At 44.0% G+C, this 27,122-nt stretch overlaps 1 protein-coding gene across 1 annotated transcript in view; it reads left to right on the forward strand.

Annotated features, from left to right (window-relative positions):
- LOC126209951 (protein Smaug homolog 1) overlaps positions 1-27,122 on the forward strand; it is a 108,827-nt gene that overhangs the window by 22,781 nt on the left and 58,924 nt on the right. Inside the window, 3 exon segments of the mRNA XM_049939066.1 lie at positions 1,193-1,421; positions 19,948-20,087; positions 23,633-23,721. Coding sequence (XP_049795023.1) covers positions 1,193-1,421; positions 19,948-20,087; positions 23,633-23,721 — 458 coding nt within the window.

A 27,122-nucleotide genomic window follows, 5' to 3' on the forward strand; every position in this document is an offset into this window, starting at 1 on the left:
CGCACGGAGCGAGGTGGCGCAGTGGTTAGCACACTGGACTCGCATTCCGGAGGAAGACGGTTCAATCCCGTCTCTGGCCATCCTGATTTAGGTTTTCCGTGATTTCCCTAAATCGCTTCAAGTAAATGCCCGGATGGTTCCCTTGAAAGGGCACGGCCGATTTCCTTCCCCATCCTTCCCTCACTCGAGCTTGCGCTCCGTCTCTAATGACCTCGTTGTCGACGGGACGTTAAACGCTAATCTCCTCCTCCTCCTCCTCCTCCTCCTCCTCCTCCTCCTCCTCCTGCCCCTCCCCCCCAAACCCTCAGCAGGTCCTCCACTCCCTTGTCAGTTGCCTTGGTCTCTCGGCCAGCACTGCTTTCATTGAAGGGTGTTCACCTAATGGGTGTATAAATGGCAGTGAAAAGTGTTTTCTTGATTTCTTGGAAAATAAACATTTGTGGACTCCTTATACGATGATGATGAATGCCAGGTTTTCAATCATTTGGTGAAATGTGTCATAAATGTTTGGGGCAATTTTCTCAAAAAGTAGGTGGAGGAAGGGGATGGGGGGAGAGTGAGCCAAAATACCTTAGTCCTTCATTTTAGGTGGTATAAAAGTCATGTGCCAAACATGATGTGAATTGTTTGGACATGGGCTTTCCCGTTGTGAGCTTCGAGTCTTCCAGAGAACCAGCAATGCATAAGGAGAATGATGAACTATTTTACCATCGATAGTAATGCACTTCACGTACTTACCTCCCTGCTACCCGTGATAATCATAGTCTTTGCATTGTTCATCCTAAAGTTACACCCTGTGTTCAGTATGCATTCATTCCTTTCAACATATTTTCCTAACATGTGACTGGAAAACCTATGTCACCAGTGAATGTTAGCTTTGGTATCTGCCCATCATACTTTAATTGGTTGTCATGAATTCGACTTAGCAAAAAGTTACATTGGGAGTTCTTCAAATGTTAAGAAATGCACTTGCAGCCCAGTTATAGTATAATTATTGTAGGATATACAATAAAGAAGTGGTCTTTAGTTTTAAAGTGCAAGTGGGAGAAAATTATAATTTATTTAAGTATTCAGTTAGGTATTTTCATTACTGCATTACCAAGTATAGTAAAGTATAGTAACCTTTATCAACTCGGATGTTCCTTTTCATTTTTTGTTTAAATGTATCTTAAGTTATGTATGTGTGCTACAGGATACATTGGAAGCATCTTGTCTCTGGGCTGCGACGGCTCGACACTGAGGCAGTTGCTGCAGCTACTGCCCCTGCTGCGGCCTGGCAACTGCGAAGCCAAGTCTCGCTATCTTGCGGCCATCCACTCCGCGCTCAGCCATGCAGTGGAGACCGGGGCGTATGTGGAGGAAGCGAGACAGCTCCTCAGTTACGCGCTGATACATCCAGCAATCAGCAATGGCGACAGGAGGTATGGGCAGGGAAGGGGTTAAACTGTTGACACTTATCTCAACTCTGAAGAATACTGTACACTCTCTCTCTGACCAGTTTCTACCTCATTCTAAGGTATGAGTAATCTAGCTTTCCTCGACCTATTCATCTGCCCTCGGCGAGTAAGGGACAATTAGTTCCAAAAGCTAAAATAGTGTATGTACTTAAATATGTGTGGCTATTGGCAGCACTGACATTTCTCATGAAAGTACGAACTGACCATCAGTGTTGTCTTATCAATTTAGTTTCCTCAAAAAAATTTACATTTTCATACAGTAACTGAAGTTCACGGGCTATTGACACAATAATTCTTAAGAGGAAAGACTTTGTCACTAATGAGAGAATGTCCCGAAGGATGAAATTGACTTTCTGAGATGACCTGGCATATTTACCCGATTATAAAATTAGATAGCATTTAAATTCTATCAACTTACAAGCTTTTGTTGTATTTAAACAGATTTGTGATAAATTCTCATACATTAAATCTATACAGTATACATAAATTTATTCTGCTTTTTAAGTAAAGGTAACATTCAAAGGTGAAACATTGTTCTTCAAATACCATTACGTGGTTCTGAACCAAAGACTGTTTCATTTGGTTATGAGAAACTACAATCATTTATCAAGTAGGTTGCAAATTAGAAATTAAGTTACTGTTCACATCTTAAAATACTGTGGAAAAACGTTACCAGCTTTAGAATAGGACTGTGACAGTCAGATAAAATGAGAAAGAGAATTAATCCAGAATTAAATATCTAACAAACAAAATAAATCGCATTAAACTGGCAGCAACTGTTATTGCAAGAATAAATTATGGCAGGAATACCTGTAATGGAGATCATACATACCAACAGCTGTCACTAGATCACAGAATGGGCAAAACTTCAAGAATTGGACTTAATCGTGATTGCAAGCTTTTATTTGTGTATTAGTTGCTGTTGTTACATGTGACCTACACCCTAAAAGATATAGCTGTCCATGTGTCAGCGTTCAAGCACAGACCTGCGGAACATTGGAGGAAGAACAGTGACACCAGCTTGACTGGAAGGTAGAACTAGAATGATTGTGGGGAGGGGAGTGTTGATCAGGCAGCAAATTTTGTCATACTGCCAACTGAGGGAGTCTGCCCTTCATTCTTTGGCATTTTATGAACATCAAACCTGTTTAAACTCCAGTTTGAATCCACTTGCAGTCTGAATCAGATTGACTTTAAAATTAAATAGCTACTCAACAAAAGCACCTATTTCTGCAGAAGATAGTAAAAGTTTAGATGGAGCCAGTGGCCTACTTCTGTGTTTCATACAGCAAAGTTGTCAAAGCTCACCTTGATGTTTGACAGGAGGGATTTGGGCTTTGTCAGCTGCTGCTTCTACACAACTAATGAGAGAGTGGCATGTGATGGTTTGTTTTGAAGCAAGAGACATTGTAACATTCTCCTGCCAGTATAGAAGCAAAATCCACTATTTATTCAGAAAAATAGCTAAGTTCTCAACCCCATCATCACCACAACCTCAGAAATTGTAACAATTGTAGAAAGAAACAGCCAAATGTTTTTGACAACGAAGATGAAAGTTTGACAGCTGTCCACCGGTGGTGGTGGTGGTGGTGGTGGTGGTGGTGGTGGTGGTGGTGGTGGAGGAAAGGCAGTGAAGATAAAAATTAATGGAAACAATTTATTTATGTTCATTTCATCTTCTATTAACAAAATGTGGACAATCGATAAATGGAATAAGTTAAGAATGTGTGTAATGTTAACTTGTAGGCAGATATCTTAAATCAATAAAAGTTTGTAATTTGGTTAGTCTGAAAATGTTAAAAAACAAATTTTTCTCAAAGAGCCTGTGAACGGCATCATCTTATATTCAGCATCATCGTCTAATCAGGTAGATAACATATTCTGTGGTGTTGGTTAAAGTGTCTAGTGTTGCACGTTACAACCGTTTATCTCAGTGAGCCCTCGTGTGTGACTCATTGACATAAGTGCAATCTACTTTCTTTTATATCTTTACCAAAATAACTTTCATTACATTTATGCGGTTCATTGGTTCAAACATAATTTTTTTTTTTCGTTCCTAATCATTTCCTGCTTAAGTTTAATCATTCTATGAACCTTTTTACTCACTCTCATTTCCTTTATTCTCTTTTCATTTGAAACTGTCTTCCATGTAATTTTAATTATTTTTATATATGCTTCATAATATTTTTAAGTTGAAATTACCAGCAGTTCGTTAAAAAATAAAGAATACTTTTCATTAAAATATGTACTTTTGAATACTACTTGTCATACAAACACTTCAAACATAAATTTTTGTTGCATCCAATGGGATTTTGATGCACAACCTTCAGCATACCCGTCAAATAACTTAAATGCTAGACTATAGCACTGTTGTTTCAAGGCTGTAGCGGATAGCAGGAAGTTATGAAATTGTTTGTTGAATGGTAGTTGGGTATGTTGCCTGGAACTCTAATGTACACAAACATACTTCTGGTTTCAAAAATGTTGATCCCGCTACTGACAACTTCCCTTGTGAGCATGTATTTCATATTAAAGGGCAGTGATAACTGTGCTGTTTAATCCCCAGAAAAAGAAATGATCAATTTCTGCTGCCTTGCAGAAATCTTGTTCCCCATCATATCCTACTCAATTGACAATGGAGTTACATTTTGCAACATTGATGTGTAGTTTGTTTGGAGGACGGAAGTTGTTTGGTGGATGATGCAATATTATGGCTCACTTGTCATTGATAAATGACAACTCATCATCTTCAGATGACTTGATGACATTCTTGTGAACTATTTGATTTACTCATAATATTTTGCTGTTCTTTCTGGAGGCATGAATTCTTTGTGAGACAGTGACTCTGTTTAGAAACATCCTCATTATTTTCACCCTTTATTCATTAAATTTTTGACTTCCCTCCAACATGTTGCTCATTCCACCCGCTCCACCCCCCCCCCCCCCCCGCCCCCCCCCCCCCTCCCACTCCATGTGCCGTGTTACTTTCCTCCTGTCAGCTGCACAATTGTCATCAAACTGCCACTGGCATGGAAGGATGACTAGTGATAGCAGTAGTAGTAATTTAGCCAAATGCTGTTAACTTTTATGAACTCGTAGTACATTTTCTTATTGCATTTTATAAAATATATACTGTGATCAAATGTGTCCTGACACCTGGCTGAAAATAACTTAAAAGTTCGTGGCGCCCTCCATTGGTAATGCTGGAATTCAATATGGTGTTGGCCCAGCCTTTGCCTTGAAGATAGCTTCCACTCTCGCAGGCATATGTTCAATCAGGGGCTGGAAGGTTTTTGGGAAATGGCTGTCCATTCTTCATGGAGTGCTGCACTGAGGAGAGGTATCAATGTTGTTCGGTGAGGCCTGGCATGAAGTCGGCATTCCAAAACATCTCAAAGGTGTTCTGTAGCATTCAGGTCAGGGCTCTGTGCAGGTCAGTCCATTACAGGGATGTTTTGTCTTGTAACCACTTTGCCACACGCCGTGTTTTATGAACAGGTGCTTGATTATGTTAAGATGCAATCGCCATCCCCGAATTGCTCTTAAAAAGTGGGAAGCAAGAAGGTGCTTAAAACATCAGTGAAGGCCTTTGCTGTGATAGTGCCATGCAAAACAACAAGGGGTGCAAGCCTCCTCCAAGAAAAATGAAACCACACCATAACACCACCGCCTCCAAATTTCACTGTTGGCCCTACACACGGTGGCAGATGACATTCGCTGGGCATTTGCCATACCCACACCCTGCCATTGGACTGCCACATTGTGTACCGTATTTGTCAATCCACACAATGTTATTCCACTGTTCAATCGTCCAATGTTTACGCTCCTTACACCAAGCGAGGTGTCGTTTGGTATTTACCGGTGTGATGTGCGACTTACGAGCAGCCACTCGACCATGAAATCAGTTTTCTCACCTCTCGCCTAACTGTCACAGTACTGCAGTGGATCCTGATGCAGTTTGGAATTCCTGTGTGATGGTCTTGATAAAAGTCTGCATATTACACATTATGACCCTCTTAAACAGTCAGCAGTCTCTGTCAGTCAACAGATAAGGTCAGCCTGTATGCTTTTGGCTATATGTGTCCCTTCATGTTTCCCCTTCACTATCACATCGAAACAGTGGAGCTAGGGATGTTTGTGAGTGTGGAAATCTCACACACAGACGTATGACACAAGTGGCACCCAATTACCTAATCAATAGTTCAAAGTCCATGAGTTCCGCAGAGTGCCCCTTCTGCTCCCTCATGATGTCTAATGACCACTGAAGTCGTTGATATGGAGTAACTGGCAGTAGGTGGCAGCAGAATGCATCTAATATGAAAAACGTATGTTTTTGGGGGTGTCCAGATAGTCTTGATCGTAGTGTAGATGCACAATAAACTGTGACCACTCCTCATCTACATATTGGTTTACTCTTTGTTTCAGAAAACAAAATCAACAAAATCGTAAACATCTGAATGGAATGTGGTATCAAAGACTGCCTTGCAAAATGTAACTCATTGTACTCTACACTAACATTTGTGGAAAAAAAAAAGATAATTAAACGTATTGACTCTGGAATAAAATAGATTACTAACAGTCATCACTCCCCTTATGTCCACCCCATAAGTGACATTTCATGTTTTTGTTTAGCTTTTAATCCTTACATTCTCACACATATTACTCAATTAATAAAATTGCAGGAATTCATCTGTAATCAAAGTCCGTCTAGTATTTCGGTTGAACAGTTTACACTTGAATTTCTGAGATTTCATGGATTGTGTAGTTGTTTTGCTTGGACATCGTGATTGAGCATACTCTAACATGGAAAAAAAAGTGGAATACTTCTGAAGAAAAAATCTGCCTGGCAAAAAATTATAAGTAAAACGTCTAATTATGCTGTTGTGGTGTTCAGTCCGAAGACTGGTTTGCTGCAGCTCTCCTTGCTTGTCTGTCCTGTGCAAGCCAATTTATCTCTATATAATAACAACATCATACACCCATTTTTACCTGTACTCAAACCATCTGACCCGTCTCTCCCTATAGCTTACCCCTACTTTTTTCAGAATCTCTAACAGCTTGCACCATTTTATATTGTCCAACGCTTTTTCCAGGTCGACAAATCCTATGAAAGTGTCTTGATTTTTCTTTAGCCTTGCTTCCATTATTAGCCGTATCGTCAGAATTGCCTCTCTCGTCCCTTTACTTTTCCTAAAGCCAAACTGATCGTCACCTAGCGCATTCTCGATTTTCTTTTCCATTCTTCTGTATATTATTCTTGTAAGCAGCTTCGATGCATGAACTGTTAAGCTGATTGTGCGATAATTCTCGCACTTATCAGCTCTTGCCGTCTTCGGAATTGTGTGGATGATGCTTTTCCGAAAGTCAGATGGTATGTTGCCAGACTCATATATTCTACACACCAAAGTGAATAGTCGTTTTGTTGCCACTTCCCCCAATGATTTTAGAAATTCTGATGGAATGTTATCTATCCCTTCTGCCTTATTTGACCGTAAGTCCTCCAAAGCTCTTTTAAATTCTGATTCTAATACTGGATCCCCTATCTGTTCTAAATCGACTCCTGTTTCTTCTTCTATCACATCAGACAAATCTTCACCCTCATAGAGGCTTCCAATGTATTCTTTCCACCTATCTGCTCTCTCCTCTGCATTTAACAGTGGAATTCCCGTTGCACTCTTAATGTTACCACCATTGCTTTCAATGTCACCAAAGGTTGTTTTGACTTTCCTGTATGCTGAGTCTGTCCTTCCGACAATCATATCTTTTTCGATGTCTTCACATTTTTCCTGCAGCCATTTCGTCTTAGCTTCCCTGCACTTCCTATTTATTTCATTCCTCAGCGACTTGTATTTCTGTATTCCAGATTTTCCCGGAACATGTTTATACTTCCTCCTTCCATCAATCAACTGAAGTATTTCTTCTGTTACCCATGGTTTCTTCGCAGCTACCTTCTTTGTACCTATGTTTTCCTTCCCAACTTCTGTGATGGCCCTTTTTAGAGATGTCCATTCCTCTTCAACTGTACTGCCTACTGCACTATTCCTTATTGCTGTATCTATAGCGTTAGAGAACTTCAAACGTATCTCGTCATTCCTTAGTACTTCCGTATCCCACTTCTTTGCGTATTGATTCTTCCTGACTAATGTCTTTAACTTCAGCCTACTCTTCATCACTACTATATTGTGATCTGAGTCTATATCTGCTCCTGGGTACGCCTTACAATCCAGTATCTGATTTCGGAATCTCTGTCTGACCATAATGTAATCTAATTGAAATCTTCCCGTATCTCCCGGCCTTTTCCAAGTATACCTCCTCCTCTTGTGATTCTTGAACAGGGTATTCGCTATTACTAGCTGAAACTTGTTACAAAACTCAATTAGTCTTTCTCCTCTTTCATTCCTTGTCCCAAGCCCATATTCTCCTGTAACCTTTTCTTCTACTCCTTCCCCTACAACTGCATTCCAGTCGCCCATGACTATTAGATTTTCGTCCCCCTTTACATACTGCATTACCCTTCCAATATCCTCATACACTTTGGCTATCTGTTCATCTTCAGCTTGCGACGTCGACATGTATACCTGAACTATCGTTGTCGGTGTTGGTCTGCTGTCGATTCTCATTAGGACAACCCAGTCACTGAACTGTTCACAGTAACACATCCTCTGCCCTACCTTCCTATTCATAATGAATCCTACACATGTTATACCATTTTCTGCTGCTGTTGATCTTACCCGATACCCATCTGACCAGAAATCCTTGTCTTCCTTCCACTTCACTGACCCCTACTATATCTAGATTGAGCCTTTGCATTTCCCTTTTCAGATTTTCTAGTTTCCCTACCACGTTCAAGCTTCTGACATTCCACGCCCCGACTCGTAGAACGTTATCCTTTCGTTGATTATTCAATCTTTTTCCCATGGTAACCTCCCCCTTGGCAGTCCCCTCCCGGAGATCTGAATGGGGAACTATTCTGGAATCTTTTGCCAATGGAGAGATTATCATTACACTTCTTCAATTACAGGCCACATGTCGTGTGGATACACGTTACGTGTCTTTAATGCAGTGGTTTCCATTGCCTTCTGCATCCTCATGTCGTTGATCATTGCTGATTCTTCCGCCTTTAGGGGCAATTTCCCACCCCTAGGACAAGAGAGTGTCCTGAACCTCTATCCGCTCCTCCGCCCTCTTTGACAAGGCCGTTGGCAGAATGAGGCTGACTTCTTATGCTGGAAGTCTTCGGCCGCCAATGCTGATTATTTATCAAAATTTAGGCAGTGGCGGGGATCGAACCCGGGACCGAAGACGTTTTGATTATGAATCAAAGACTCTACCCCTAGACCACGGGTCCCCCCCCCCCCCATACAGGTTGGAATAATAATATAAGGAATAGGATAGACCCCCCCCCTGCGGGTCCGGGGTAAGAATAGGCCCGAGGTATTCCTGCCTGTCGTAAGAGGCGACTAAAAGGAGTTTCAACCGTTTCAGCCTTCCATGTGATGGTCCCCCTTGGGGTTTGACCTCCATTTTTCAAAATTCTACAGAAGTACGAGCCTTTTGGGGAAGGACGCCTTACGTGGTGTACCACTGGTCCTCAGTGCACTAAGACCTTGGCACTCAGCATTGTACCGGCGTTGTAACCATACCCACTATTCCTCAAATTGGGCCTAAACGCCTGATGGGTTGTACATGTTACGCCCATAGTGCATCCCCATCTGCACCTACGATCATGATGGACTTTCCATGGCACCAGAAATCCAGCACGGTAGCCAGCCCGTTGTGGTGGGGTCGTCATGTACCCTCTAGGTTGTAGCCCCCTGACAACACAGGGATCGTACTGCCGATACCTGAGCTGCACCCTCCCCACGTCGGCCAAGGAGTAGATGCCCGTCTCCTTGGGGCATCGGGACTCCCGGCAACGGTCATCCTGCCAGGTGGCCCTTGCTGAGGCTGGGTGGCGCCCGTGGGGAGAGCCCCTGGTCGGAGTGGGTGATATCGGGGCGGACGTTTCGCAGATGAAACGTCAACACGTATCAGGTCGCTCTGCGGCTGAGTCTTTCAAAAGGAAAGGTACTGTTTCTAGTTCTGGTTCTCCTGCCCTTTCCCCCTTGGCCACTCCCTGGGAGGAGGGACATGCCCGCCGGCTTGGGGCGAAGTACTTCCCCCGCTATTTGGTCTGTTCTCGAACCGATGGGGGGACGTTCGCCACCTCCAAGGCCATGTTCTTTGTTCAGCACATTGAGGACATCTTCGGGGAAATCAAGGCTCTCGGTAAAATGCGTTCGGGGTCCGTTCTTATAAAGACCACCTCCGCCATACAGTCGGCGGCACTCCAGGCATGCGACCGCCTAGGGGACATCCCAGTGTCCATTGTCCCGCATCTGGCACTAAATAGGACGCAGGGGGTTATTTTTCATCGGGACCTACTGCTGCAATCTGATGAGGAGCTCAGAGCCAACCTGGAGCGCCGAGGCGTTCATTTCGTCCGGCGAGTCCAGCGCGGCCCCAAAGACCGTCGCATCGACACCGGGGCCTTTATCCTCGCCTTCGAGGGGGACGTTCTCCCGGAGAAGGTAAAGGTGATGTGCTACCGGTGCGACGTGCGACCTTACGTCCCGCCTCCTATGCGCTGTTTTCGGTGTTTGCGCTTTGGGCACATGTCGTCACGGTGTGAGGCTGAGCCCCTTTGTGGCGACTGTGGACATCCTCTTCGTGAGGAACATACATGCACCCCACCACCTCGGTGCATTAATTGTCCTGGCATCCACTCGCCTAGATCCTCAGACTGCCCCGCATATCAGAAGGAGAAGAAGATACAAGAACTCAAAACTTTGGATCGTCTCTCTTATTCTGAGGCCCCGAAGAAGTATGACCGCCTCCATCCCGTGCCGTTGACCACTTCGTTTGCCTCAGTTGTGTCCACTCCTTCCGCGGTAATCTCACCCCTATCCTGTCCCCCCTCCGCCTCCTCCCATCCGGGGTCTCTGCCTCCACCTCCCAAATCCCTCCCTTCTAAATCCTCCTCCCCTGTGGCCTCCGCCCCCTCTGCCCCAGGGGCCCAGGGGCCACCATACCCCCCCACCCACGCCCACCCACCCGCCCCCCCCCCCCACCCGCCCCCCCGCCGCCACCACCTGAGAAGCGATCCTCTTCTCAGGCGTCCATCGAGGAAACGTTCCGGACCCCAGCTTCCGAGGTCCGGCGTTTCAAAACGGACCCCGCGCGTGAGGACCTTCTTCGGGTCCAGCCCACCACCCCTGTGCCTTCTCGGACTTCCAAGAAGGCCTCCAAGAAGAAGTCTCTATCCCCCTCTCCACCCCGGCGCGTTTCGTCTGACGCTCCATCCGTTAGTCGCTGCTCCTGGCCGTCCTCAGTTTCGCCGGGACGCTCTGCTGCCAGGCGCTCAGCTGGCCTCTCGTCGGCAAATGATGCTGCCCCTCCTACACAACCAGGGACAGCGGCCGCAGCTGGCGACAACTCGATGGAACAGGATCCGCCTCCTGCCGGTTGCAGTGTTGTTCCCTCGAAGCCTGGCCCTCCGCGGCCGTCGAGGTGACCAGCTCTTCCCCCGTCTCGTTCCCCCTCTTTTATGACTAGCGATGGCCTTGTTACATTGGAACATAAGAAGTATTCGATCTAATCGGGAGGAATTAAAACTGCTCCTCCGCCTGCACTGTCCGCTCGTCCTTGGTCTCCAGGAAACCAAGTTGCGCCCGACCGACCGTATTGCCTTTACCCACTATACCTCGGAGCGGTATGACCTCACCCCTGTGGACGGTATCCCAGCTCATGGTGGGTCATGTTGCTCGTTCGGGACAATGTTTATTACCATCCCATCCCATTGACCACCCCACTCCAAGCAATAGCTGTCCGTATTACTCTTCCTGCTTTTACTTTTTCAGTTTGTACCATCTACACTCCATCGTCATCCGCTGTTAGTCGGGCTGACATGATGCACCTGATTGTTCAGCTTCCCCCGCCGTTTGTATTGTTTGGCGACTTCAATGCCCGTCATCCCCTTTGGGGCTCTCCTGCATCCTGTCAAAGAGGCTCACTCTTGGCGGATGTCTTCAACCATCTCAATCTTGTCTGCCTCACTACTGGCGCCCCGACTTTCCTCTCGGACTCTACTCATACCTACTCTCACTTGGACCTCTCGATCTGTTCTACCACTCTTGCCCGTCGGTTCGAGTGGTATGTCCTTTCTGACACCAATTCGAACGACCACTTCCCCTGTGTCGTTCGTCTCCTGCACCACACCCCTTCCCCACGTCCTTCGAGCTGGAACGTACCGAAAGCTGACTGGGGACTTTACTCCTCCCTGGCGACCTTTCCGGACCACGATTTTCTCAGTTGTGACAGTCAGGTCGAATACCTCACGGCTGTTATCATCAATGCTGCTGAACGTTCCATTCCTCGTACTACCTCTTCTACACGTCGCATTTCCGTCCCCTGGTGGAACGAGGCTTGTAGAGACACTATCCGTGCTCGACGACGTGCTTTACGCACCTTTCGCAACCATCCTACGTTGGCAAATTGTATTGCATACAAACTACTACAAGCGCAATGCCGTAGAGTCATCAAAGACAGCAAAAACGCTTGTTGGGCCTCTTTCACCAGCTCCTTTAACAGTTTTACTCCCTCTTCTGTCGTCTGGGATGGCCTGCGCCGGCTGTCGGGCATTAAGGCCCACTCCTCGGTACCTGGCCTGACCTCAGGTAATGAGGTCCTCGTTGATCCTGTGGCTGTCTCCAACGCCTTCGGCCAGTTTTTCACGGAGGTTTCAAGCTCCGCCCATTACCACCCTGCCTTCCTTCCCAGGAAAGAGGCAGAAGAGGCTCGGCGACATTCCTTCCTCTCGCTGACTCTGGAAACTTATAATGGCCCCCTTTACTATGCGGGAACTCGAATGTGCGCTTGCACTGTCCCGGTCCTCTGCTCCGGGGCCAGATGCCATTCACGTTCAGATGCTGGCACACCTTTCTCCGGCGGGCAAAAGCTTCCTTCTTCGTACCTACAATCGCGTCTGGACCGAAGGTCAGGTCCCCATGCGTTGGCGTGACGCCGTCGTTGTTCCTATACCCAAACCCGGGAAGGATAGACACCTTCCTTCTAGTTACCGCCCCATTTCTGTTACAAGCTGTGTCTGTAAGGTGATGGAGCACATGGTTAATGCTCGGTTAGTTTGGATTCTTGAATCTCGACGGCTACTTACCAATGTCCAATGCGGTTTTTGTCGCTGCCGCTCCGCTGTTGACCACCTTGTGACCTTGTCGACATTCATCATGAACAACTTTTTGCGAAGGCGCCAAACGGTATCCGTGTTCTTCGATTTGGAGAAGGCTTATGATACCTGTTGGAGAGGAGGTATCCTCCGCGCTATGCACAGGTGGGGCCTACGCGGTCGCCTGCCCCTTTTTATTAATTCCTTTTTAACGGATCGAAAGTTTAGGGTACGTGTGGGTTCCGTATTGTCCGATGTCTTCCTCCAGGAGAACGGAGTGCCTCAGGGCTCAGTCTTGAGTGTAGCCCTTTTTGCCATCGCGATCAATCCAATTATGGATTGCATTCTACTTAATGTTTCAGGCTCTCTCTTTGTCGATGACTACGCGATCTACTGCAGTGCCCAGAGAACATGCCTCCTGGAGCGCTGCCTTCAGTGTTGTCTAGACAGCCTATACTCATGGAGTGTGGCAAATGGCTTCCGGTTCTCTGAAGAGAAGACGGTTTGCATCAACTTTTGGCGATATAAAGCGTTCCTTTCGCCATCCTTACATCTCGGTCCCGTTGTTCTCCCATTCATGGAAACAACTAAGTTTCTAGGGCTCACACTGGACAGGAAACTTTGTTGGTCTCCGCACGTCTCTTATTTGGCTGCCCGTTGTACACGTTCCCTTAATGTCCTCAGAGTTCTTGGTGGTTCATCTTGGGGAGCGGATCCCACTGTCCTGCTTCGCTTGTATCGGTCCATAGTCCGATCGAAGCTGGATTATGGGAGCTTCGTCTGCTCGGCCATCCCTCTTACGCCGTCTCAACTCCATCCACCATCGGGGGTTACGTCTTGCGACCGGAGCCTTCTACACTAGTTCTGTCGAGATTCTTTATGCTGAAGCTGCCGACTTACCATTGACCTACCGGCGCGACGTACTGCTGTGTCGGTATGCCTGCCGGCTGTTGTCTATGCCCGACCACCCCTCTCACCAGTCCTTCTTCGCCGATTCTCTCGACCGTCAGTATGGGTTGTATGTGTCTGCCCTGCTGCCCCCTGGAGTCCGCTTTCGTCGCCTGCTTCGACAATTGGATTTTGCCCTCCCTACCACCTTCAGAGAGGGTGAGAGCCTGACACCACCGTGGCTCCAGGCTCCGGTTCATATTTATCTCGATCTCAGCTCACTCCCGAAGGAGGGTACTCCGGCTGCAGTGTATTGCTCACGGTTTGTCGAACTTCGTGCTCGACTTGCCGGTCACACCTTTATTTACACCGATGGCTCCAAAACTGACTATGGTGTCAGCTGTGCCTTTGTCGTTGGGGCCGCCACCTTTAAATACCGGCCCCTCGACCAATGTTAGAGCTTTACGGCAGAGCTTTTTGCTCTCCATCAGGCCGTTCAGTATGCCCGCCGCCACCACCATTCATCGTATGTACTCTGCTCTGACTCACTCAGTGCTCTTCAGAGCCTTGGAGCTCCCTATCCGGTCCATCCCTTGGCTCAACGGATACAGCAGTCCCTCCATTCTTTCGCTGATAATGGTTCTCCTGTCAGCTTTCTGTGGGTTCCCGGACATGTAGGAGTGCCTGGGAATGAGGCTGCGGATGCTGCAGCCAAGGCTGCAGTCCTCCTGCCTCGGCCAGCCTCCCATTGTGTCCCGTCATCTGACGTTCGTGGGGATGTTTGTAAGAGGCTTGTGTCGTTGTGGTGGGATGCTTGGTCATTCCTCCAAGGAAACAAGCTCCGGGCAGTAAAACCGCTCCCAACTGCTTGGACAACCTCCTCCCGACCATCTCGGCGAGAGGAGGTCCTTCTGACTAGGTTGCGGATTAGGCATTGCCGGTTTAGCCACCGCTACCTGGTCTCCGGTGACCCAGCCCCGCAGTGCCCTTGTGGTCAGGCATTAACAGTGTGCCATGTTTTATTGTCGTGTCCCCGCTTTAGTCAATCTCGTGTTGTCCTGTCCCTGCCATCTACTTTACCGGATAGTTTACCTGATGACGCTCGAGCAGCTGCTCGTGTTCTGCGTTTTATAACTTTGACTGGCTTGTCCAAAGACATCTAACCTTTTTACTTATTTTATCTGCATCTTTGTCAGGTCTTTCTGGTGTCCCCCCCCCCCCCCCCCTCCCCTTGAGTTTTACTAGATTCCATGTGCTCTAACAACAGTGACTGGGTGCTAATGACCTCAGTAGTTGAGCGCCCTTAAACCCCCACCAAAAAAAAAAAAAAGATAGACTGCCACACACCGTACAGATGATGAGTTGAGTTGCAGACAGGCTTAACAAAATGACTGATACACATGCAGCTATCTTCCAAAACCTTCCTCAGCAGGGAAAACACATATGTTCACAAAAGCACACACACCTGACGCACCCTTGGAGGCCACCACAATCGTAGTTGCAGTGAGTGGCAATCTATCCTATTCCTTATACTTTTGGCATCAGCTGCATTAGTGACAAGTGGAAATTTGTATCAAATTGGTATTAGAACCCAGACTTCCTGCACGTCGCGAGTAGTTGCCTTAACTGTCTCAGCTACCTGTTTGCACTCTCATGACTGGTGTGAACCTCTATATGATACAGTGTCTACACCCTCCTTGCTCACAGCTTACGTGGATTCCCACAACAGGCTTAATGAGAGAAATGTGTTAAACGTTAGTATATTTGCCGTCTTGCTCATCTAGACTGTAATACTTCGTACATTTGGAGGTTTGGATCAGTTCTGGGAGCATGCACAGGTAGCTGAGATGCTTAAGATGTTCATGATAAGATGTGGTAAAAAATTTTTGTCATCAATAGGTATAATTTCCAAGCCTAATACAGCTCGTGTCCAGAATGTTCACTGTTGGAAAAAAATTTAGTAATGCTAATAAAGTAGTCATAGCACTATCTTACAAAATTGGGATGCATTGATTGCAAACATTTCATATTTACTTATCTGGTTATAAGTTTGATATCTGTTCGTTCAAGGTTCACATGGGCTTCCATGTGTTTCATATAGTGATACATTTCTAAGAGTGTTTAATACAACGCAGTTGCATTGTCGTGTACCCTATATGAGGTGGTCATAAATTTTATCATCTAAAAAAGTATTTATTTATGTATTTATATATATAATAGAGGGAAACATTCCACATGGGAAAAATATGTCTAAAAACAAAGATGATGTGACTTACCAAACGAAAGCGCTGGCAGGTCGATACACACACACACACACACACACACACACACACACACACACACACACACACACACACACCCCTCACATGTTAAATTCTGATGCCTTTCACCATACTTCAGTTTTTGGTTTAATCCACAATGTTAATTACTTTTTGCTTTTTTTCTGGCTGAACACAAAGAAAAGATATCTCAAACATGTGGCTGAACACAAAGAAAAGATATCTCAAACATGTATTTTGACCCATAATTTTTGGTCATAACATGTCAGAAATAGCTGGATTACCTTGTACCAGATACCATTTTCAATTTTTTGGACAAGTTTTTTCATGTTGTTAAAACTATGTGGTTAAATTCATTACCACAAATTATTGTATGAACTTGTAGTGTACATTTAATTTCCTTCACGTGTACCAATTTTATTCAACATATTGGAGAGGATTAAGATTTTTAATCATATGCCAATTACATATGTTTTTGCTCTCTTTTTGGGGTTTCTCCATTTTTCTTGATTCTTCATTTTCCTCAATTTTGCATTTTTAAAGTCTGCACTGCATGAAAATGTACAATAGTGTTCTCTGTATTTATTTCTGATATTTGATTTTTTAAATACTAGAAATACTACAAAGCTAAAATAAAACCGTTAACATGTTAGCCTACTATAATCCCTGCAGAATCTGTTCTTTGGATATTTTTTGATGAATTTAACTAGTAGATGGTTGTTTTCACTGCTGCATCTGCCCTCGTACTGCCTGGTCAGCAGCCATTGTCCGCTGGATTCCTTGGGCATCGAACAGCCTGTCGGCAATGTTTCCACTATAGCAAACTATTCCACCCATCACTGTTAAGTCTTACAGTCCACGCTTCCATGATCACTTGCACCAACGCATTATATATTCTATGGGCATTACTTCATTCGGTGGTCACTGACCTTGGTTATCTTCGCTCCATCTGCAGAGTATGTTGTCCAGCCTGGATGGAAGCATGCTGACCTAGTTTGAATGCCTTGTGAAGTCTTCCTTGACCATCCTGGGTACTGTGGCTGCAGTATCATCAAGAAGGCACCAGATAAACTAGCTTCTTTGTGCTGCTTTGGGATCCAACGTCCTTTGTACCTGATGTCCATTACTCTCTACGTCTTCGTAGAGCACGCAGTCCCATGATGGGTGTTCTGGTGTGCCCACACTACTGCAGGTGCTGCTATCATTCGTTTGTCTTTTGATTTTGTATAAACAGGTGGTGTATGGGCTATGGCCAGCCAGGTAATGAATCACTCCACTCGATGGGCTAAGAAATTTCATTTTTAATCTCTCCCTGATGTTAGAAATAAATTCGTATGTTCTCCTGCCTGTGCCTGAAGTGTCCCGTTCATTTTGCACAGTTGTAATATGCAATCTTTTGTTACCTTTTCGAATTTGCTTCGATTCAGATCACCCATTGTACTTCCATTTGACCGCCTTTCTTTAACCAGTAAAAGGCTCCCTTGTTCCTAGTTCCCTAATCCTAGAATTACTAACAAATCATCATTTGGCCTAGTGCAGTAGGCACCCTTTAATCTTAGTAGCACTCCTCATTGAACTAGCTAAAATCTGAGCCCAAATGCTTGACTGATGCTAATGTAGATGAGTGGTAGACTCTGATTGTTTTCAGAGGAAGGCAAAATTGCCTATTTTCAGTGGTTACAATTTAATACATCATGTTTGTACCTTTAGTGCTGGCTTTCTTTGAACGATGTGCTAAGTTAGGATGTTCCTCCAGAAATACCCGTAGATACATTTTTACTGCACTTTTCCTAATCATTTAATTCTATTTAACAGTTTCAGGCAGGACGTATGTTGTTTTTTGAGGTGCTAGTGACAATTTAACACTTAGACACCAGCCATCAAGTTCACAGAGAGCCACATCACATTTGTCTTCTATAATTCTTCCGGAGTCACCTCAGCATGTAGTCTGCAAATGCTGCCAGTCCACATATGTTACTGCTGTCGTGTAACTTTTGGAGTATGGCCTCCAGTGCTACATTCCCAAACTCGGGACCACACACTGATTCCTGCAGGCAGCCTTAAGCACTCGGGCAGATGTACAGTGCTGCTGAACACTCCAAATCTCTAAGGCGGCCAAAGAGACAGCCACTATATGTTATTGATAGTCACTGCTAGAGCATACATAGCATGAGTATCTGGTGCTACCAAAATTGCCTTTTAGTTGTGTCTTCAGCTGACTTCCTTCTTCTGAACCCTTACTGCCGAGGGCTCATCCTGTGTGGCAGTCTACGATTTGGTAATCTTTAGCATAATAGTTTTTCAAAAATCTTGCTGAGTACATTAAAGGCCAAATTAGTCTGTAGCATTTGGGTATCATTGGACCCTTAACTTTTCCTTTGCTAATTATTACCACATCAGTGTTCTTCCACAGTGCAGGAAACCTTTCTTGCAAGAGACACGCATTGTACAGTTCACATATCTATCCAGTTGGTCACGTAGGGCTGGTATTACTTTGTCAGGGATCCTGTTTGGTCCTGTAGATTTTTCTGTTTGTTTGAGATTTATTTGCGATATTTCTGCCTGTGCAAAGGGGTACCCGAGCTTATTGTTTCTAGAGCCTTCCCGTGACACAGTTCGTAACCTGCACTGGTAGACTGTCTTCCTCCGTCGGGAAGTAGTGTTTCCATTAGCAGGGCAGTTGACTGTTCTCAGGTTTCTATTATTGTTCAGTCATCTCTTTTGAGAGTGAAGAAAATCGTTTGTGACCATATTTTCTTGCAGACTATTTTGTATAGTATTCTCCAGGTATTGGTTTCTAAGTTAGTCTCCACAAATTGGTTCCATTGCTCCACTTGTTTTCCATAACTCTTCCTTAAAATGTTGTATCTTTGCAGCCTTTAGATTCTTTCTTCTTGAGTCGTGCTGCTCTGGTATAGCTTCCTGGTTCTTCTTGCAGAATCTCTGTCGAGATGCGAGGTACTCATCTAGAAGGAATTCTCCTGATAGGCATTGACACCTCCATTGCAGTGCGTGCAGTTGTCAGTTCTTGCTCTCTAACATATACATCACCCAGTGATGGACTTCCCTGGCACTGGTATACTCTTGAAGAGTTCTTCCCAGTTAGCCTCCTTGATGTTTTCTGTAGGTCTTGGATATCACTTCGTGATGATGTAGTGTAAGGTATTGTGACCACTCAGTGTCATTCCACTCTCAACCTTCTGGCCTTTCACACAGTGCAGCTCTCTTGCCTTTGCTAAAGTAACATCAGTGTTGTTTCTTTAACCTCTGTTTGTAGGTTGGTGGAGTGTGAGGTGCATTATGTACCTGTAGGTTGAGTTCCATAATGGCTTCTTCTAGTTGTCTTCCACAGGCATCAGTCAGGCAGCTATGCCACAATACTGACTTTGCATTGACACAAATGGAGTACACAAGAGACTTAGTTCATGTCACTAAATTGAAATAAATGGAAGCCAGGATGCAACTCTCCCTTCCAGTTAACATTTCCACACAGATGATGTATTCTGAACAGCACTTTGATACTTTTGTCACTGTTATGGCCTTATTTAATACTATTATTGCTGCCATACGAGGTTGTTTTCTTCACAACCTTTAATATTTTACGAGTATAACTAGACGTGCATACTTTAATATTGCATATTACTGTGTTTGATATTATGCCTGTTGTAATCTAATATAGCAATTTAACATAATTAGTGTATAATGTGATGAGTGCTTGATTAGACTATTCTCACCTTATCGTGATAAGACATTCTTGGTTTCCTACACAAGAGTGTACCTTATAGATAAGTCAGTTGTTTCCTGATGATGACCCAATAGGCCAACTAAAATAGATAGCAGCAGGACAAAAAGCATTTTCCTACCTTAATTACATAACATTAGTTGTTCAGTGTAACAAAACTTTGATTACCTCTAATATGGACTAGTTTTTATTTTTACTGTAATTGTGTATGAAGGCAGCGTCTTCTGTGTAATACCACACATCCAAAACATGAATTAGCCTGTGGTGTCCATATGCAAAGAGCTGATTAATGTTAGGATAATTTTGAAAGTTTGCACTAAGTTAATTGAGAACCTGAGGTGGCACCTGCATTTTTGACAGGTCACTCACTCAGTGGCTTCGCCACCTAGAGGACCGCATTGCCAATGGTCCGTCATCGGGAGGAGTAGCTGGAGCGATCGGTACTTGTACACCTGTGGCAGACACTCCACCGGTGTGGGGCACCAATGGCCACTTCCAGGGTTAGTTCGCACTTTGTCTGCTCAAACTATGTTATTTCAAATGTAGAGTATTTTTTCTTTAGTAAAATAAATCTGAGTGTAGTCACTTTTGCACTGGAAACAATGAAATAAAATAAGAGCTCCAATTTCAGCTGTCTCAATGATCTAGTTCAGAGTATCTAAACTGCCAGTTTCTGCTCTGCTGCCAGGTCGCTTTGACTAGTGGTCTTCGTCATTTGTTTTGTGATTAACTGTCAAAGTTAATTTCTTAAAATGTTAGTTCCAGATTAAGTCTTAGAGAGGAAAAAGGGAGTTTCTGGGGGGGGGGGGGGGGGGGGGATGAGGTAAAGGAAAATTCGGTGATTCGAAGAAATGTCGTTGTTTGGACTGTACCTATAAATGCTTTGCAGCCACGGTCAGTTACGGTGGGGCAGTTAATTCCTCTCGTATAATCTATGCCGTATGATTACTGGTGTTGCTTCCATTTGTACAGTTGGTGGCAATAGAATGTGCTTCGTAAAACTTTGCTTCATTGTTAATGTTAATATCAGAAGCATATGCAGGGTGACAATTATTGAACTATATGAAAAATATGTAAATTAGTTACAAACTGTGGCGTGGACATACTTTATTCGGCATGTAATTGTGACTATGGATGTTCGGGTTTAGCTTAAGACATGTTTGACATGCCTGCCATCATTGGCAGTGATGTGGCGCAGACAGAATAGTGAAATTCTGCTCGACCCCCTGAAGTGTCGGAACATCACTGCTGTCGATGACCTTCTCAGTGGCTATTTTCTGGTCAGCAATGGTTTTGAGGTTATTGCTGTACACCTTGTCTTTTATATATCCCACAGAAAGGTGTTGCATGTGTTCAGATCCAGAGAATATGGCAGCCAATGTACTCCCAAAAGTGCTCCTGCAGGACATAACTCTTATGCTAAGATGGGGTCGAGATCTGTCTTGCATGAACCACATCTTGCCGAAATTGGGGTCACCTTGGATAATGGGAATGAAATTGTCTACCAAAACCTTCGTGTACCATTAGATAGTTGCAGTGCCATCAAGGAATGTTCCACCAATTATTCCATGACTGGACATGGCACACCACAGTGTCACCCATTGAGGGTGAAGAGACTTCTTGATAGCAAAATGAGGATTCTCAGTTCCCAAATGTGCCAATTTTGCTTATTGGTGAACCCATCCAAATGAAAGTGGACTTCATCGCTAAACCAAACCGTACATATGCATACTAATTCCCACCATACCCTGTGGCAAACCGTGCAGTTTGAACACTCTAACGCAAACCAATCAGCAGTTATGATAATTTTTATTTCATATAGTTCAGTAATTGTCACACTATTTGCCAGAAAGCATAAAATGTCAGTGACGTGACAATTGCTTTCATTGCACATAAACGCTTGTGATCAGGATTTGTGATGCAGTCTTTAAAGTAAGTGCTTGTAAAAAACGAACTGTAGCCAGTTGAAGTATGAAATGACATTTTTAGGCTGGCATGTCCCACTTCCAAGCCTCCTTGATGACAAAAGAGCTTTTGTGATGTTTAGTAGTAGGTGTTGGGGCATCTCATTGCAGGAGATATTTTCAAGATATGTACAGTTGAGAGAACGGCTTGAATGTATGTCAGCCTGCTTAGTGTAAGAGAGTGTGATCTTATAAAAGAAGGTATGAATACATAAATTTTAAATTTCAGTTGGTTTACATTGTTGAAGTAGTTGAGAGGACAGTCGACAATGGCTTCGCCGCCCGTCCACGTCAGAGAAGATGAATTTGTGAAGATGGCTGGATCATTGTTGGGGGTGGAACTGACTAGTAGGTCCACACTAGTAAACTGATCTAGGTATCAGAGGATTACAGGTGACACACAGGAGATGGAATAGTTGAGTCAAACCAAAAATTACCCAGGTTCCATTTCAAAGTCCATTGAAATATTGCATTATGACCACTGCTTACTAATAGGCTGGCTGCCACCTGATGATCTTCCAATCACATGACACTGTAAGGAAAGTAAGTGGAGCAGAAACAAACAGGGAATAACTCTGGCCACAAGTGGGGAAATCCACTGATACGAGCAACTTTATCTAATAGTGGAATGTTACGGCCCAACTCCTGGAAATGAGCATCTCTGAAATGGTGAAGTTGACCACTGTTAGCACGTTACTGTCATGAGCTCCTGTGGAATGTAACTAAAGCAGGTGAGAAGGTGTGGGGCATCTATGCCACTTCTTAGAATATGGAGTTTGGTGGCTTTCCTGCTCTGTAAAGCAGGATACGTGCCGGTCTGACAGAGTACATTGTTGGGGGACACATTCTTCAACGGGGGGCTGTGCATCACGTGACCCTCTCTGCGTTCCCCTGTGATCAGACTCTGCCAGTTAAGATTGAAATGGGTGTGGGACCTCGGAGAGTGGACTGTGGACGTGGTACACCGAGACCACAGTCATGTCATACAGTTGTCCAGGCGAAGGTTGTGTGAAATTAGCACCATGTCACAGGTGCTTGCTGCTGAGGGCAATATTGTGCTATGGGGATATCATCTGGGCTTTCATTATAATATTGGAAAGTGTACTGGCCAATACCAATACTTCTCAAACATAAGCACCCTCACCCCAAGAGACAACAGGTCGTCTCGGCTGGCTGTCGCCATCGAGTGACGACGACTTCATTCATTCTGCTCTTGTTTAGTCAGCTCCTGAAGCATCCTAACTGGAGCTGTAAAATTGACGAGCTTCACCCTTCAGAGGTGCTGGATCGATTCCTCCACCTTGTAACCGTCCTGAATGTGTTCTGTGGTTCTGAATGCACCTTCTTGTAAAACAGTATCTGGGCTTTGAGACGATGCTCGCTTCCCTCTGTACGATGTCTCTTTTTAGAATGTTGCGAGATCACTTTGTTGCACCTGACAGTTGTGATGTGAAAATGTTGTGATATAAACTCATCTCGGTGCATACAGCTTTCAGAAAACAAAGTAAGGAAACAGAATTATAAGAGCAATTTAATAATGTAGGTTGCAGGAAACTGTCCAAACATTTTTTAAGAACCGAAAATTGTACCTCTTCTTTTATTTATTTATTTATTTATTTATAGCACATAATGTATGTAAGTGTGGTTGGATTAATTTTATTTTTAGATTAAGTCGGCATGATTATCGCATAGGGTTACACAGTGGCAAGCTTGATGTCCATTTGTGACACCACCTCAGTCAAGATGGATGTCTCTGGTGCAGGAAAATTACAGTACAACACAGTAGCTAATGGTATAAAATTTCCTTCAGAACTATTCGATGGGGAAAAAGAATCCAGCTTTCTGTATGCTCGGACACTTAGTGTACTTCTGCAGCATTTTCTACACCCAATTTTGTAAATAAGTTAAGTGTGCTGTACATGGTTAAGCAGCTGTTATCACAAAAATTTTCATGAGTGACTTAATTAGCTGTTAAAAGTTTGTAGGTTCTATACTCAGTATCTTTATCATATAGATCCTTCACTATCAATTAAAAATAGATAAATTTACATAATCACCAATGGTGTTTCGTGTGGTTTCAGCAAATGGGCAGCACCTGAAGGTGCGGCGTAGCAACAGCCTTACACCACCAGTCACAGCGAGTCAGACGTCGGAGCTATGGAGTTCACAGGTAACACTGCATCTGATGAAAACAGAGTGGTACTCATAATAGTGGGTGTTTCAAAATTTTAGTCAGATTTCAGAGAATTACATCTTCTGCACAAATGAAAATAAAAACTTGGGGTAAATTCCCCCCCTTGCGCATAGGACTACATTGTCTGTCTCCATAACAGAGTGGTCAGCATATATGGTCACCGTGCAGAGGACCTGCGTTTGATTCCCAGTACTGCAAAGGATTTTTCCTCGGTGGGAGGACTGGTACAGGTTACACTGTTGCTGACCACGTGCCCTTCTGTTTGGCATGGGGCCAAACGGCGGAGGATGACATGGTGGCCAGTAGACATCCCTTGGACCTTCAGGATCTGGATGACAAGCTTCTTTGTAGGACCATGAGGTTTTCACTTTCAAAATAACAATCCAGCATATTGAGGGTATATTTTTAAAGCCACATCCATGTTGCTAACATGTTTCCTGCAGTGTTTGCCAGAAGTTAGAAACTTTTTTTTTTCCCGTTAAGGTCTTTGTCCACATTAGTAGGAAACCTTTTTCATGTGATGTAGCATTGTCTGCATCTTTCCTTCTCATAGTGTATCTGAATTGCCAACTACTATTGAAGTAGTGAGAGAACACTATTGATATGGTGCCGCATTGTTAATGCTCAAACACTTAGGCAAATGAGGGAAAAGGTGTAGGTGTTGTTGGTAGATGAAAACATACTATTGAATGTTGTGAAAATAACCTGCTACAGGAGCTGCCCTTGCAAGATTATGTTGCTTTCCAGAGCACCACTAGGATCTAATCCTCAGATTTTAAAATTCTGTCTGATATGGTTATGTTTCAAAGCAAGACGGAAATTTCAGGAAAGCAATTCCAGTCAACAAAGATCTGTGTTACTCTTTTTCTGCGGTAACTGGAATTTCTTTTCAGCACCTTGCATATCGATTTCACAATACTTGGTTCACGTATTTCATAAGGAACCACGCGACTTGGAAACGAAACCATGTTGGCTTTTAAATTGTCTCTGTGCCATTGCTGGACATCCTTCTGTCTTCCACCTGTTCTTGCCAGTATTGAACGTTTAGCAGCCTTCTCTTACCGATGAGAGGCTAGGGTGGAATGCATATCTCGATCAGGCGAGCTCTGAAGTCACTGATGCGAAGTTAGGTCTCTACACCCCTTATGGCTGATCCATTATCGAGCCTGTGCTCCTAGTGAAAATGAAAATTTGTAGTTGTAACTGCATTTCACATGTTGAAGCAGAGAATTCACAACAGCCTTTCCTACCACCATCCAATTTCTTTCATCAACAATGTCTGTAAGGTGACAGAATGCACAATCAGCAGTCAGCTGGTAAGGTGGCGAGAGTCTCGGAATATGCTAACAAATGGACGATGTGGATTTTGTAAGCAACAGTCTGCAGTCGATCATCTTGTCACCTCTTGAGCCACATTACAAATGATTTTCTGTGGAAATGCCAGAATGTAGTGGTGTTTAGAAGGCTTGCAATACATGCTAGGGGATGGGAATCCACACTTGAGGCTTCGGATACCGCCTGTCCCATTTTGAGAGTTTTTAGAAGACTGGGTTTGCAAGATACATGTGGATTCAGCTTTGTGGAATACTTTTATTCAGGATAATGGGGTGCCTCTGGGCTCTGTGCTGAGCATAGCCCAACTTGCCATAGCAGTTAACCATACATGGACTGTCTCCTGCCAGGCATCTTGAGCTCCCCAGAACAGCGAGTTTAATTTCCAATATTGGCTAACAACAGAGACAAAGTAGCAAGAAAAATCGCACTGAGAACAGAGTTTTAACTTTGGCATGTTATTTCTCGTTGATCAAAGGCATTTGAAATCAGTTATGGTAAACAGGTTTTGTAGAAGTAGACTGAATGTGATTAATGTTTGTTGTACTAAGGATAAAAGAATAAAACTGTCTGTTACATGTTAATAATTTAAATGTATTGTACATAGATTAATATATGGGTTTTGTTATACTGCCGCAATGTACTCGGAGTAATTAGAGTTGCCATAGTGCAGATATTGCGTCATCCAAATCATTTGCCAGCACGGTGCTACATATGAAGTAGTAAGGGATTGTTTGAATAATTTTACATCTGTTTTATCTATTTCCCATCCTTCTTTTCAATCTGGCTCTGGCGAAGTTAAACAAAAAAAAAAAGTGTCAATAAATTTTCTCAGATTTAGTTCCCAATGACTAGTAATTCTTCTTTGTATGATAAGTCTCAAAGCAGGGTACAACACATAATGGAACGTGTTTTTGCAAGTTTTCCATTGGTATCTAGTTGCCTGGTGCACTTTGTTTCATACAAACCACACATCTGCACATTTGTGTACTTCCTGTAAATGTTCTCACAATAACAGCCAGAAAAGTCTCCCTGTGAATCGTGAGAGGATTCTCGTCATTATAGTGCCTTTCCCTAACAAATTTTTTCTGTTCTGTGGCATATTTTTCCACAATCTCCCCTAAAAGAGAAAGGTGGAACTCAGTGAGTGCCATTTTTTACCCTGTTACCAATCGCTGGAGAGCATGAGCATTTAGAATGCTCACATCCAGAATGTGAAATAATATTTCTTGTAATATTTCAGTCTTGTGCACTGATCCCACTGAGCTCAGTAACATGTCACAACAGTCAACTACACCCACTCTCGAATTATTATCTAAAATATATTGCGGTTTCTGTATTTTTTCCCCAGTATTTCTGTCAACCATTTGTGTTGTGTCTTGAAGTCAACATGCACATCTCTCTTATCACACCACTTGATAGCAAGGATCTTGTCAGTGGAAGTTTCTCCTCGTTTTAATTTCTTCTGCATTTGGCATATTCTTACAAACAGTGCTACATGCAGCTGTTCCATGGTTGTGAAGCCAGAGGAACAGGTCCGAGCTAAAGTACCAGTTAACAACATATAGAATATGACCCTATTTCGCCGGCCGAAGTGGCCGTGCGGTTAAAAGGCGCTGCAGTCTGGAACCGCGAGACCGCTACGGTCGCAGGTTCGAATCCTGCCTCGGGCATGGATGTTTGTGATGTCCTTAGGTTAGTTAGGTTTAACTAGTTCTAAGTTCTAGGGGACTAATGACCTCAGCAGTTGAGTCCCATAGTGCTCAGAGCCATTTGAACCATTTGACCCTATTTCAAATACAACCCCATAAGACTTGCCACTACATCGCCACTTTTCCCTAAATTGTGGATCCCAATTTCTGTTGTTGCGCCTGTATATACAATAAAACCCAAAATATACCCACTCTGACAGTCGCGCAGTACAAATATTTGTCTTTATTCCGAATCTACTTCGCTTGTTTGGAATAAATGACTTAAAAGATAGTCATCCTGTGAACACCAAGAGACTTTCATCTATACAAAGCTTGTGATGTGGACGAAATGAA

The sequence above is a fragment of the Schistocerca nitens genome, chromosome 10, assembly GCF_023898315.1.
Source record: "Schistocerca nitens isolate TAMUIC-IGC-003100 chromosome 10, iqSchNite1.1, whole genome shotgun sequence".
NCBI classification, from domain to species: domain Eukaryota; kingdom Metazoa; phylum Arthropoda; class Insecta; order Orthoptera; family Acrididae; genus Schistocerca; species Schistocerca nitens.